This window comes from Antechinus flavipes, chromosome 1 (genome assembly GCF_016432865.1).
Source record: "Antechinus flavipes isolate AdamAnt ecotype Samford, QLD, Australia chromosome 1, AdamAnt_v2, whole genome shotgun sequence".
Taxonomy (NCBI): Eukaryota; Metazoa; Chordata; class Mammalia; order Dasyuromorphia; family Dasyuridae; genus Antechinus; species Antechinus flavipes.
In genome coordinates this window covers 283,466,675-283,481,088 of record NC_067398.1, presented here as the reverse complement: position 1 = coordinate 283,481,088, position 14,414 = coordinate 283,466,675, and the positions used below count along the sequence as shown (strand labels likewise).

The window sequence follows — 14,414 nt, the reverse complement described above, 5'->3', positions numbered from 1 at the left end:
TGACTGACTAAAATTCCTAGGGATCCCTAGATCCCTGCTTTCTCTCTCCATCAAAGTGAACCATGATTCTGAATGAATCCTCCTTAGCTTGAGAATAGAACAGAAAGTTGTAATAGAGAAGTTACAGTATAGATAGGGGTCAGACCTTCATTGTGAACAAATCAAAAAGAACCCAAAGAATCTGAAGTGGTAAGAGGACTATGAAGCTTATGCAGGCTCAAAACCTAGGAATAATAATGAGTATAAAAGGAACCAATGAGAAGTAAACCCTGAAGTTCAAACAGCATTAGTATGGCATCTGGCTAATGATAGATATCTTGTTAGATGGTGATTTTAGTTTGCAGCTCATTGTTTCCCTGGGGGTAAATATGCATTTTATATTGTATTTATATTATGTAGTGTATTTTATATTATATTCAAATGTAGTAAGTCCCATCCGAAATCTATCTAATGTTCTCATGAGATCTCCCATAGCTATCATCTGTAATTGACTGGCTATATCAAATGCACACACATTATATTCTAGTTAACTGAGGTTTTATAATAAATTTATTGGGGGAGGGGGCAGCTAGATGGTACCAGCCCTGAAGTCAGGAGAGCCTGAGTTCAAATCTGGTCTCAGACACTAAACATTTCCGAGCTGAGTGACCCTGGGCAAGTCACTTAACTCTAATTGTCTGAGGAAAAAAAAATTTTTTTTAATTGTGGTGAAAATATTCTATTTATAAGCAGTAGTCTGTTTGAAAGGCATTGTGGTAGATTAGAAAGAGCATTGGACTTTATGTTAGCTCATCCATATAGAAACCATGTATCTTATCTGTGATCTGGGAATAATTTTTCCATTACTATTGTTATTCCATCTTCTGTATCTAGAAAGTAACTTCAATACTTTTTTAAAAATCCATTATTTCCTTAATGTGGATAGCTTCTTCATTGGCACAGTCCACAGTTTTTCTTCACCTTAGGATTTGGTTTCATGAGTTTTGTGGCTCCCTCCTCTCCTCCCCCTAAAAACGATTTCAGCTGGTCAATTCACCTTCTGTTAATGTGCCTCTTTGAACTTAACCTTTTTCTTGGATAACAATCCATCACTAGGCTGGTATTTGAAGTCTTTCCAACTTAGTAAGACTTCACAGAACTTACTAGTATAAACTTTGAAAACTCTAAATTACCTTTACACCACAGTTTGGCCTTGGCTTTTGTGAAGAGAAAAAATTTCAGGTGGGGAAAAAAGAAAAATAAGATAAGAAGAAAGAACTTTGCAAACTGTACTAAATGTGAGCTATTTTTAAAGGCATTAGAATGTTCTTTTGATCATTGTGATGTTGAGAGAGTTCTAGTATTGTAAATATATATATATATTTTTTTTTTTTAATGAGGTAGTTTACTTCACTCTGAGCTTGCATTATAGCCATTACAGTTTTTCAGCTGGAGAGTTGCAGTAATGGTTTTGTTGTTTTGTTTTGTTATAGGAAAGAACTAATCCTATCTGGCACTTTAAATCCAATTAAGGATTTGCATCTGGGAAAACTGGCTTTAACTAAATTTCCGAAGAGCCCAGAAACATGGATTCACAGGTCTGACCACGTTAAAATCCAAATACTTTTATTCTTGCTGTGTAAGAGAAATAGTAGAGACACTCAGCTGCTATTAGGCTTAGCAATTCAGGCTATTAAATACATCTGGCTGAAATGTATTTCAAATAAAGTGAGTTTATGTAACAAGGATTTGGGCACTAAAAGAAATGCAGCTTTCCCACAGTAGAAAATTTTATTAGGGTTATTGAGACCTATTCAGAAATAGCCATCAGGTTCATTTTTTTTTTCATTAGGGCAGGTATTCCTAGTCTCTTAATACTGGGAAAAGTGGTATACCTTCAGACTACTGACTCTATATCTAACTCAGCCATCAAAGTCACTACAGAGTGTGTTAGCCCCTGTGGAAATAAAATCTGACAACTTCCCTACAAAGCATTGCATTCCCTGCCTTCAACCTGCTGAAAACCTGAAAAAGAAAGTTTTCTCTGCCTTGGAAATGACATTAAAAAAGATATATTTTTAATTACTTTGCCATTATACCCCTAAGTACCATAGAGCTTTTCCTTCTGATATGCTAAGCAATCTTGTATATGTGTTGTCTTAATAGCATGTAAACATTCTTTAAGCAGGATCTCTTTTACTTTTAATGTGTATCCCCAGGTTTTGCCATAGTATTTTATACATAGCAAACACTTTCTTATTTAGTCTGTCATACATATGGAGTCTTAGGAACATGTGTTTTCATAATGTTCTACTTCAGGGGTCCATAATATGAATATGATAAGAAGGCTTTAATGTTGAATTTGATAATGAGAGTCAAGACTAAATTCATCTCAGTGTAATGATAAGTGAAATAATGGATTTGGGAGTGAAAGGGCAGACCGAGAATGCTATAATTGAAGAGATAGGAGTATTTCCAGAATAAAGGCATGCAGCTAGAGGGCACAGAGCCTGCACATTCTTAGGTCTTAAAATCCTGGGCATCTGCATATTTTTCTTGTTTCAGATATCCTATTCCTTTTTACCTCTTGGTTAAGATGCGTCCATAAGAAAATACTTTGGAGGAGACCTATCCTAATTTGTATTGTTGCTATTCTGTCCCAGTTTTTAATTATACTTTGCAAATATATTTTGCAAATTTTATTCATGTAGATATTTATATTCTTTCCTGTTAGAAGCAAAGAGTTGCTTAACCTCTCTGGGCCTCTTTTTTTCCTCATTAGTAAAAGGAGTAACTGTTCTAGATGGTGTCTCAGGACCCCTTCCAGCTTTAGTTCATTTGATTCTCTGAACCCAGAGATACATCTAGTATGCATATCTAGTATGTGCAGTCAGCATATGGTGTTTGAATAACAGTGCAAGCATGAAATAATGCCACTAAAACTAAGGTTACAATCCATTTATTAGTTTTAAAAGGCCATATTTTTAATGCTAGATAAATACTGACAAGTTTCTTGGTTTAAACGCAGCAAAATGTAATTCCTTGCTAAATTCTCTATTCGTGTACCTAAGGATGGGAAATTTTAGCCTGAGAGAACAGTTCATTTTAGTAAATATTTAAAATATCAACTAATTGAATAAACCTTAACAAGAAGAACTTCTTAACATAAATTTTAAGTAGAAAAGAAAAATCTTTGGATATAAAATCAAAAGAAAATATTTTAAATCCTTTGAATTATTTCAATTCGTCTTCCTGATTATTTATATGTAATAAGGTAAGATAGACTAGGCATCATGTTTAATGTGGTCAGTTATGGACTTAGATGTCTCTTCTTTTGAAAATATGTAACAGAATATTCTAAGTAGAACCAAAGAGAGTGGATAGTGTGTGACATGTAGGCAAATATAAAGTCTTCTCAATATCTCTCTCCTCCCATTTTCCTAATTGTTTTTAATCACACTCTGAAAAATATTTAGTTTTTATGGGCTTAATAACATTTTATGAATTCTTGAAAGGTACATACCGTCATGTAATACAAACAGTAGTTGGATTTCTATTCATCTGAAAAGGTTTTGAATGAAGAAACAGTAATGAGTTTGTATGTTTGTTGTGCAAATCTTGCTAAGTACAGATAGACTAATCAGCAAAAGGTTAGTCATCTGGTGATGAATTTTTTTTTCTCCACCCATAGCAACTCACAAAGACATTAAAGCCTCAGCAGAAAAGCAGTATTGCTGTTAATATCATATGTTCTTTAAGCATTGAAGTAAAAAGCGTTTCGTTTCTCTTTCTGCTCTCTTGATAAATTAGTATCCAAAAAGTTGTTTTTTTGGTTTTTTTTTTTTTTTAATTTTCTACCTCTGTCCCACCCCCAACCTCTGGCTTAATTTTTTCCAAACTTTACTCCCATATACTATTAATCCAGGCGATGGGTACTACAACAGCTAATTCAGGAAAGCTCCTTACCCACTTTTGTGAAGAAAGAGAACTTGGCAACATTTCCCACAGATAGAGTACAACAAATAGTGCAAGAGGAGATAGAGGTCTGTAATGAAGCTGCTGGGAGATATCCAAGTAACTACAATGCCTGGTCTCATCGCATCTGGGTATTGCAACACTTGGCAAAGCTGGATATCAAGGTATGTCATTCATTTTGGCCAGAATGTTTATGCATTATTAAATCTTACACTATTAGCTAGTACTAGCTTTCAAACAGTAAAGGAGCTACTGGTCCAGCAGCCTTGAGAGAGTTGCTCTCTTCCAAGGATTAGTAAAGCAGTGATCTTACAAGGTTCTCCTGTGTTCTTTGGCACATAGTTTTTGTCCTATTAGATGAATATATCGGTAAAGAAAAGTCAGGTTTAATTGATCTTTTGGTGGGAGATAGAAATCTGTGCATGTTCTTTTTGGCCATAAATAATAATGACCTCTATAAATCTCTATAGAATCAAACATTCTAATAGCTTGACGTTTTCTATGTGTGCTTAGCTTATTGTCAACCCCATCTTAAGTGTTTACCTCTACCAATTCTATAATAAAATATTCCCTATGCATTATGACACTGTTACATAAAAATGCTTTGTATGATAAAGTTAGAGAGAACATATACTTCTTTTGAGGAATCTTACATAATTATAAATGGGAGTAGAGGAGGTGGTATATATATAGATGGGGGCTCCATCCACAGAAATGAGGGCCAACAAGACAAAGATCAAAGTATCCCTATAATCTTTTTCATTCTCCAGATTGGGGCAGGAGGAAAGGGAGTAGTGAGGAATGGGGGAACACTGTGGATGTTTCTTTTGGAAGCCCAGTTTTCTTCCTCTTTCATCTAAACCTCTCCCTGATATAAATTCTATATGAGATTGTATATCTGGATATATAATTTATCCAGATGATGAGTTAGCAACTAAAGTAGGAAAACTTTTCCCACTTGTGTAAAGAAAAAGAATTGACAACATCCCTACAGAAAGAGTACAGTGAATAATTCAAGAGGAGATGAAGATCTGAGGGGAAGTTTCTGGGTTATGCAAACTAGAAGAATCTCAAAGACTACCTAGTCCAACCCACTCACTTTGGAAAGAGGAAATAGGGACCCAAGGAGATTGTGACCTCCATAAGCAGTAAGCATTAGTTAGATGTATTATAGAAATTTGGGGATAGATTAAGCTAACCATTCTGCCCTTTTAATTATTTTGAATTGTTGGGAAATTTTTCCTGTCATGACTAGGATTTATGGGGCAAAATAAGAAAAGAAATAGAGTGTATCTACATTGCATGTAAGAGGAAGTGGGTTCCTGACATTTTTGAAAGATATGTTTTCTCAGCTATTAAGTAGTCTCAGCTTCTTTGATGTAGTGAAATATTGACCTTTCCCAGCTATTATTCATAATTCCTACATTATTTCATCATTTCTAGCATCATAGTTGTCCTTTAATTTTATTTTCAAAGAAGGGACCTCTTATTGTCAGCTAAGAGGTCTATGGAACACTTTTTTACTATTTTACCCATTTTAGAATGCTACCCTAAGCACAGCAAAAATTATAGCAATATAAAAATAAAACTGAAAGGAAATACCACAAACATCGAGCAAGCTCTTTCCACCAGTAGTTCCATATTGATGCTATATATCTTATATATCTTTTTTATTTTTAAGTCAATTTTTATTTCATTAAATATTTTCCAATTACATGTAAAGACATTTTTAACATTCATTTGAAATTTTTTTTGATTTCTAAATTCTACTCCTTGAGAAGGCAAGCAGTATAATATCAATTATACATGTGAAGCTATGCAGAACTATTTTTCATATTAGCCATGTTGCAAAATAAAATACCTGTATATATATATTTTTAAAACACATCACCAAACTCAAAGAGATAAAACTGATATGAGAAAGGAAAAGTTGGATTTGCAATCCCCCTGCTGTCCTAATAAGCCCTTGCTCTGCTTTATTTCACTTTGGAAGCATCATGGATCAAAAGCTACATTGCCTTTATTGCCTTTTTCACATTAGTATGTTGTGAGTTTCTTTGTTTTTTTAAGTATCATTTGAGGTTAGTTAGCTGTTCTTTTTCAAAAATATTGTCTCTTTCAGTAAAATAGTAAGATTGACTATTTTAATCAGAAACTAAAACCATAGTAACATTATTTTTCTATTTATTTATTTACTTATTTGTAATCTTTTAGTGGTATGGTTTTATTTTGACACCAAAGTTATGTACCAATGACCCATAGACTAGAGCCCACGTAATGGCCATGTTTAGCAAAACATTTAATGTCACATAAACATAGTTTACCTACCTCACCACCAAGAAAGATATATGTAAGATGGTGTCTGAACGTTAATAAAGATTATGACCGTGAATTAGTGCCAATTCTATGTATACACATTCAGAGTAAATCAAATCTCCTCAGTGCTATTGTGAGAAATATCAGGATCAGTAATTTATAATTAAGTTTCTTTTAAGACCTCAGTTCTTCATTTTTCTGGGGGTGTAGGAGATGAAGACAAAACAATAAATTGTATTAAACACCTGCTCTGTGCCAGGCACTCTGCTAATTAAGCATATGTGTCTGTATGCATCTCACATTTATGTAGTATTTTATGGATTAGAAAAAGTTCCTTATTCACAAGAGACTCTTTATAGATAAATGCAAGGTGAAAGCATTTTACACGTAGAAAAAGAAAGGCCAAGGGACTTGGCTAAGTTCAGTATCTGGATTTGGGTTTCAATACAAATCTGTCTAAAATCCACTACTCTTTCAACTATTCCACATTACCTCCCTCTTAAACTCTTCAGGTCCTCATCTAGATAACAATGGAGCACTCCAACAGATAAAAAGAATGAGAATTGAATTAGAGTATGTAGAAGCTTTTGTTGTCTATTATTCTTTTGGAGATGATTTGCCTTCAAATTACATTTTAATAATGTTTACATAGTATAAAGTGTATTTCCTCTTGTCTCATAGGGTTAGGAAATAATATTCTCTGGTTGATGAAACTTGGTAGTTAGTAGATAATTGTTATATATGCCATAAATGAATTATCAAATTTCATAGGATTAGAAAATAAGGTATATACTGAATATTAAAACTATACTAAGCATAGTTTTTTTGTTAAATTCAGAGGACTCTATAGATTGTTATTTTGAGCATCATATACATAAATAATAACAATTCACTAAGGTGAATTTAGCAGAATCTTTTAGTTTAGACTTGTTTTAGAATTTCTGTTTTTCAGGCTTTGGAGGCCAAGAATCAGCTGTTAGTTTTCTCTCCAAAATTAATCTAAAACTCTTACCAAATCAAAGCACGGTTCCATTTGAATTTTCCCTGCCTTGCTGTAATTCAAAGGAAGCACTACTTAAATAAGTATACACATTTAGGTGAATGAGATAGAGCTCACTGTGCTAGATTACTTGCATAGATCACAACTTTAAGATGTAGTAGCGTTGTGTTCCCACAATTTTGATGTTCTGTAGATTAAGGATCACAGATTTGGAGCCAGAAGAGACCTTAGCAAGTTCAGATGTGGAGTGACTAGTCCAAAGTCCCATGCATAAAATGTACCAGAGCAGACATTTGAGTCTTTTCATAATGCTTCTTCCAAAAATATCACTACAGCCATTTAAGTTGTGTGAGAGGGCAATTACTTTAGATTACATAATTTCATATAACAGCATAAGCTATTAATAATCATTCATTGGATGATAGATTTAGAATTGGAAAGGATTCAAAGCCGGTCACATACAACCCTCTTATTTGACAGATGAGAAAACTGAGGCATATAGAAATTAATGATTAGTTCAGGGTAGATGAAGTCAAAATGGCAAAGGGAAAGGAAGCAGTCACCTTAGCTCCCCACTGTCCCTTCTCTACAATTATCTAGAAATTGCATCAGATAAATGTGGAAATATGTTTAGAAGAATCACAAAATGTTTAACCTCTACTGGATTACTTTGCTGTCTAGGGGAGGAAGGGAAAAATAAAGATGGAACACAAGGTTTTGCAAGGGTAAATGTTGAAAACTATCTTTGCATGTATTTTGAAAAATAAAAAAAACTATTATTTGAAAGAAAAATTGTATTTGACTGAATTCTGATTAGAAAACAAAGAAAAGTCATTTTTTAGCCCAAAGCTAACTTAGGGAGACAGAAAAGAAGTCTGCAGCATTGGGTGTAAGACTTGGCCATAAGCATGAACAGCATGGAGCATTATACCTCCGTTAGCATTAGTGCTGAGAAAGATCTCAAGGATTCCCTCCACTTTGTACAGGCACAGGTGTTATCTGGCATCTCTGTTGTCAGCTACCTGTCTTAGGTTACACAATCATGGTGGAAAGGAATGGTCATGAGCATGGCTCCAGAAACAGCTGTGTGAATCTGACTTGAGAGCAGAACAACAATTCAGCTCAAATCTTTAGCCCAAAGTGTAAGGCCTATGGTGCAGTAATAAGGACAGGAGTGCCAGACCAAAGAGGATCCAGCACTTTGTTCACTCTGAACTTGTATAACTTACCAGCAAGCAAGGATAAGCTAAGAGATACAAACCTGAGTCAAAAATTTGCAGAGCTCAGACCAGGAGAACAATAAGTAGACTTTGACTTGGATCACTCTTATTTTGAAAGGATTCGGAAGCTTTCAGGGCTCTAGCCTAAGCTGTGAAAAGAGCCACAGGATATGAGGACAAAAAATTAAATCAAATATTCCTTCTCCCACTCCACCCCTTCCTCTGAAGTGTGTAGAGTATCACACTAGTGTAAAATTAAGCATTAGGCTGTAAAAATAAGCAAAAAAAATCATGCTGCTGTTTGTGGTTTTTACACAAATTCAGTAAGAATTTCTAAAAGAGTTAAATCAAAAGTTTAAAAAAAGAACTAAAAAATATTTTAGAAATCGGTTGAAAATGGGAGGGAGGAAATGGAAAAAGAAGAGAGGACAAATAAAAAAAGCTATGAAAAAAAAATTGACAACTTGGAAAAAAAGGTACAAAATTTTACTGAAAGCTCCATGAAAATTAGAACTGATCAAATGCAAGCTAATGATTCCATGAACATCAAGAATTTTTTTTAAGTGAAAAGACTGAAAAAAAATAGAAGAAAAATTAGAAATATTTCATAGTAAATGTAGTTCACACAGCTAATATTTGGAGCAAGACTTGAATCCAGGTCTTGCTGCTTCCAAGTGCAGCATCCTTTCCTTTACATCATACTTCCTCTATGTTGTATTGGGGTCAATTGTAACTTCAGTAGAAAGTAAGTTTTTTGAGATCAGGGCCTCTTTTTTGGGAGGTGGGCAGGGGGTGGGTTGGAATTCTGTCTTTGTGTCTTTCAATCTTAGCACAGTGCCTTGCAAATTGTAGACATTTGACACATTCCTGTTAAGTTTGAATGAATACATTCCAGAAAACCAGAATAGTTCTTCATATTGTTGACCCGCTACTAGAATGGCTAGCTTTATTTTTAAAAACACACTAAAAATGGGTGCTAATAATAAACTGCATGATCTGTCTATACTTTTAGAAGACATCTACAAAGCTAGAAAATAAAAATTCTGGGAGAATAAAGCATTTTATATATATTAGAAATTTTACTAGCTGATCTCTAGTAAAAATACTTTTTTGAGATACACACACACACACACACACACACACACATACATATTAAGATAAAGTATATTTACATGTTGAAGTAAAAAATTGAGTTTATAGTATTGCCCTCTTCCAACTTCTCACTGTGGTGTAGAAATGACCCACCATTCCTAATAATAACCATTCAAGTATAGTGTGAGCCCTGACAAATGCAACTACTCTGGAATTTCAAGTATGAATCTAATGATATGTCTTTTGTCTGGGGACTGGGCTTAGTTTGAAGACTCATGACAAAATGATTAGCTATGAGGTGATGAATTCTTTTGGCCATAACAACTAATTAGTGTGGTAGAGTTGCCATCTGTGTTGGTAGAAGCTATATTTATACCCACAAAATACATTCTTAACATTCACCTTATTTAAAGACAAATATTATCCAGGTTGTGCCTTAAACCCTTACTTTCCATCTTTTCCCTGTCTGTTCAGTTTTTTCCCCTGCCTTTCTTCATTTTCTTCCTTTATAAAAGAAAGTGTTATGCCCCAGAACTCTGAACTTGAAACAAAGGATTCTTGCAAGGTACTAAGTCAGTGGAATTGATAGAGACAATAGTTATCTAATTTAGCATGGTTCAATATGATTGACTATTTAATCTTACAAGGAGATGTTATGGACCAGAACTTAAAACAAGGTCCTAAGTGGAATTGAGGAGACAATAGTTAAATCTAGTTTAGCATTGATTTAATCCTACAATAAATAATGGTTTCCTAGTGATATAATGATTGGTGTATACTCAGTGTGGAGCATATAAGTGAAAAGCTGTCAGGGCCAGAAAGGCAAGTGCACTAGAAGCTCTTGGAGGCTGAGACAGATGCATTCCATCTTTGTTATGGCTGGAGGCTGAAGCAGAAACCCTTGGAAGTTGGGGAGATTCAGAAGCCAGAGAAGGCAGGCGGGAGCTCAAGCTCTCAGAACCAAGGCCAGACTGAAAGGCTCTCCAGAAAGCTGCCCAGTTCTAGGAAGGAGATAATAAAGAATCTGGACTATAAGAAAGCTAATGGGCCGCAGGAAAGCAGACAAAACTTGGAAAGAGACAATAAAGGATTTGGACTTTAATCCCTGGCTGTACTTGTGGTGATTCTGTTTTCAGTCTGAGAAAGCCTATTAAATTGAAATTGTCATAAACCTTTTTATTTTCATTTGTTAGTTGTTTTGGAGGAGAAAATACTAATGAAGATTTCATATTTTTCCACCTCATTTAAACATATTCCAGAAAATTAGTTATCTAAGAATTTTTCTTATTGAATAAATTTCTTTAACACAAAAGTATTCAACTTAAATAACCAGACAAAACCAGACAAAAGCTAATAGGTTACAGCAAAACTGTTCTTTGAATTAGTTATTCCACAAATATATGATTTTAAAATTGACTTTCTTTAGGAGCAAGTATTCTTTTGTTTACTTAATTTCAGCAAGTTGATTGATTGCAGGAATGGTCTTATTTTCCAATGTCCATCTGTGGCATGAAGATAATAATTCCTCTGTAGAAGAAAGCATTTTTTAAAAAATCTATGTCATGTTTTCTCCAGGTAAAACTATACTCTGAATTCCTATGGGATTTTTTTTCTCTGTACTAGTCATTTGGCCCTTACTAATGTTTTTGTGTCATTTGTTAACTGTTCATTTGTTTATGTCTTATCTCTTTCAGGGCAGGATCCATGTCTTACACATACATACTACGTTCCCCACAGCTCTTAGCTCAGTTTTATATTCATAGTATAGATACTCAGTGGATTTTTTTAATTTATGTCCATATGTAGGTAAATGCCTGAAAAATTGCTAGAAAAACCTATAGAAGTTTTTATTTTGTCCCATCTAATTTTCCCCCCATCTTCAGTATAATTGGGAGCCATAGTTCTCATTATTATTTGTACTGTGGCTCATGTAGTCTCTCTCTCTTAATACGTACTCATATACACATATGACCTCTCCTAGAATTATTGCTTTTATTTACCTTAATAAAAGTGAAACTATGTAAAGTATTTCCTTTTTTTAAAGTGATCGTTTTTATATATTGAGAAAATTGGGAGAGAAAGTTTAATAATTAGTTAAATTTTTAAATATTTCTAAGTTATGTTAAATTTCTAAGATCTATTTAAAACTCAATATTTATACATGTTTTGCCAAGTCTTGGGCATTATTTTAAATTTGTCTTTTCTTTGGGAGTGCTGTTTTAAACAATATTAGTTAAACTCCTGGGAGGTAATTAATTGAATGGACTTTTTTTTTAATATACTTTTTGTTTATAGAGAAATTTGGTAGTCTTATTGGTGATAATATTAAAAAAAAAAGAAAGAAAAGAAAATCGGTCATAGATAAATCTGAAGCCAACTGAAGAAAAAGAAAATATGTAGAAACGTGTTCTTACTTGTTTTTCTTTATTCTTTATCCCTTCTGCCTTTTATCACTCCCTAAGATTCTTCTTGATGAACTTTCTTCCACCAAACATTGGGCATCCATGCATGTTTCAGATCACAGTGGATTTCACTATCGCCAGTTCTTGTTAAAGTCTTTGATAAGCCAAACTGGGATTGACTGTGCTATATTGGAACAGAGCCCTTTAGTAAGTAAGCAAATCCCAGATCTTCCAAAAGATGATGATGAAGAAGAAACGGCAACAGAGCACCACAGAGTAGTGGATCTTTCCCGTCTTCTAGAGGAAGAAGTTGAACTCAGCACAGATCTCATTGATAACTACCCAGGACATGAAACACTCTGGTGTCATAGGTAAGAGAAATCTATTTCCAAAGCCTGATGCTCCAGGGCTGCTACTCTGGAGCAGCAGAGTGAGCCTGATTCCAGTAGTAGTCTTATATTAACTGTTAAAGAGTTCACCTGCATTTGGGGTGGATGTTGTAATCGAGCTTTTGACTTAACTGACAATTGCCAGATACATTCCTATGAAGAATTTTAAAAGCCCCAATAGTAGCCAGGTGATGGTTAGTACTTTTGTTAGTAGTCACAAGATTCTGCTAATCTTTGCCTGTGGTTTTTTAAAGAGGTTTTTATAATATTTAGTATCAGTTTTTTTTTTTCATTTTTCTTGAGTTACATGCAAAAACCATTTTTTAACATTCATTGTTTTTTGTTTTAGTTTTGAATTCCTTCCTTTCTTCCTTTCCCCACTCCCTGAGAACAGTCTGATATAGATTATACATGTGCAGTTACATAAAATATAGCCATGTTAGTCATTTTGTTCTATAATGATTTTTACCAAATAGAATTTGTGGGTAATTTATTTTATCAATTCAATTCACCAAGCATTAATAATTTTCTGCTTCAGACCACATACTAAGACAAAATACAGAATCTTTGCCATTGAGAATTCTCATCTTCTGTAGCTCCTCAGATTTTATGCCCATAAACTAAATTACCTTATCTGCTTTTCTTGGAAGTTTGTTTGCTTTTTTTTTTTTTTAATTACTAGCACTTAGCGTAATAGGCACTTAATAGTTATTAAATTAATGACTTTTCAGAAGAGGAAATAACTTGATAATAATCGCAGATAATAATAGCTAATATTTATGTAACATTCAAGAGTGTGCAAAGCATTTTTATGTATTATCTCTTTTGTCTTTGTTTTTTTCAAATCTGACTTAGTGTAAATTTTGTATAAGAGGGCATTTTCTTTTGAAGTAGATTATGCACTATGGTTGAACTACATCCCTCAGAATTCTGTATCTCACATGATTTTCTCATTCTTAACGGGAACAGTATTTTGTCATTATAAACAATAAGAGTACATTACCCTCATAATTGTTTTGTATGTGTTTTAACTTTGTCTTCATGATTTGATGACAAAGTTAACTTTGTCTTCATGATGATTTCCTGTCAATAGAATGGAAGTGCTTCTGTGGCAGAGACTTTGTTTTTTCACCCGTAGCACCTTATAAAGATGGTAATTAACAAAGCTGACTCTATTTGAATAACTTCCTCAGGCAGTAAAATAAATTAAAACAATTTTTATTTATATGTTTTTAAATTATTGAAAGTTTTTTCTTTCCTAGTTTGCGTAAGTTTTCATATTATTGGAATATTTCCTCTGCTGATATTCCATTGTTAGATAAAGTTAGAGAATTAATAGGAGATTTATCTCCCCTTGGGGCTGTTCACACAGTACTTTCATTAATAATGACTTTTTTCTTAACCAAGGATACATTAAGGGAGAAAACAAAATTAAGCTTTTGAGTTATCAGGAAAATTGTTATAATGAAGAAAGAAAGTAAATAATACTTTTAAAATAGGAGTCAGAAACCTTCCAAATCATAGACAGGCCTTTTGTCCTTTAAACTCCCTTTCCTTTAAAGTTTATATTTAATATGAGAAGATATATTACATAGTAGATTAGATAATGTATTACATTTCCCAAAAAATCCTATTCCACTGCTTTATCTTGACATGGAGATATGGTTGCTTCAACAATGTTTATGTTGTGATACATTCTACTTAAACTCTCTTAAGACTCTTGAGATGTATTAGAAAGATAAATGAAATAAACTCTAAAGGACTTAGAATAATTGCAGTAGAAATTGATGGTTTTGGAAGGGCATGTGATTTTCGGCCATAAATGCGTTCTTAAGAAGTTCAATTTAATTTGAAATAACTCTTGGATTATTTTGTTATTTTAAAAAATACTCCAGTCCATCATTTTTTTCTAAAGCAAATAACATTCTTATATGAACCATTACAGTGATATAACTTCAGGTTTGTTTTGGAGGCTTGGAGGATAAAGGAGAACTTTTTTTTAACATATAATGTGTATTAGGTACTCAATGTGATCACATGA

General features: G+C 33.5%; 1 protein-coding gene across 1 annotated transcript in view; it reads left to right on the top strand.

Annotated features, from left to right (window-relative positions):
* The window catches only part of PTAR1 (protein prenyltransferase alpha subunit repeat containing 1), a 51,739-nt gene that overhangs the window by 31,179 nt on the left and 6,146 nt on the right, over window positions 1-14,414 (top strand). Inside the window, exons 4-6 of the mRNA XM_051961997.1 lie at window positions 1,473-1,577; window positions 3,905-4,118; window positions 12,045-12,355. Of these exons, the coding sequence (XP_051817957.1) occupies window positions 1,473-1,577; window positions 3,905-4,118; window positions 12,045-12,355 (630 nt within the window). The remainder of the gene's footprint in view (window positions 1-1,472; window positions 1,578-3,904; window positions 4,119-12,044; window positions 12,356-14,414) is intronic.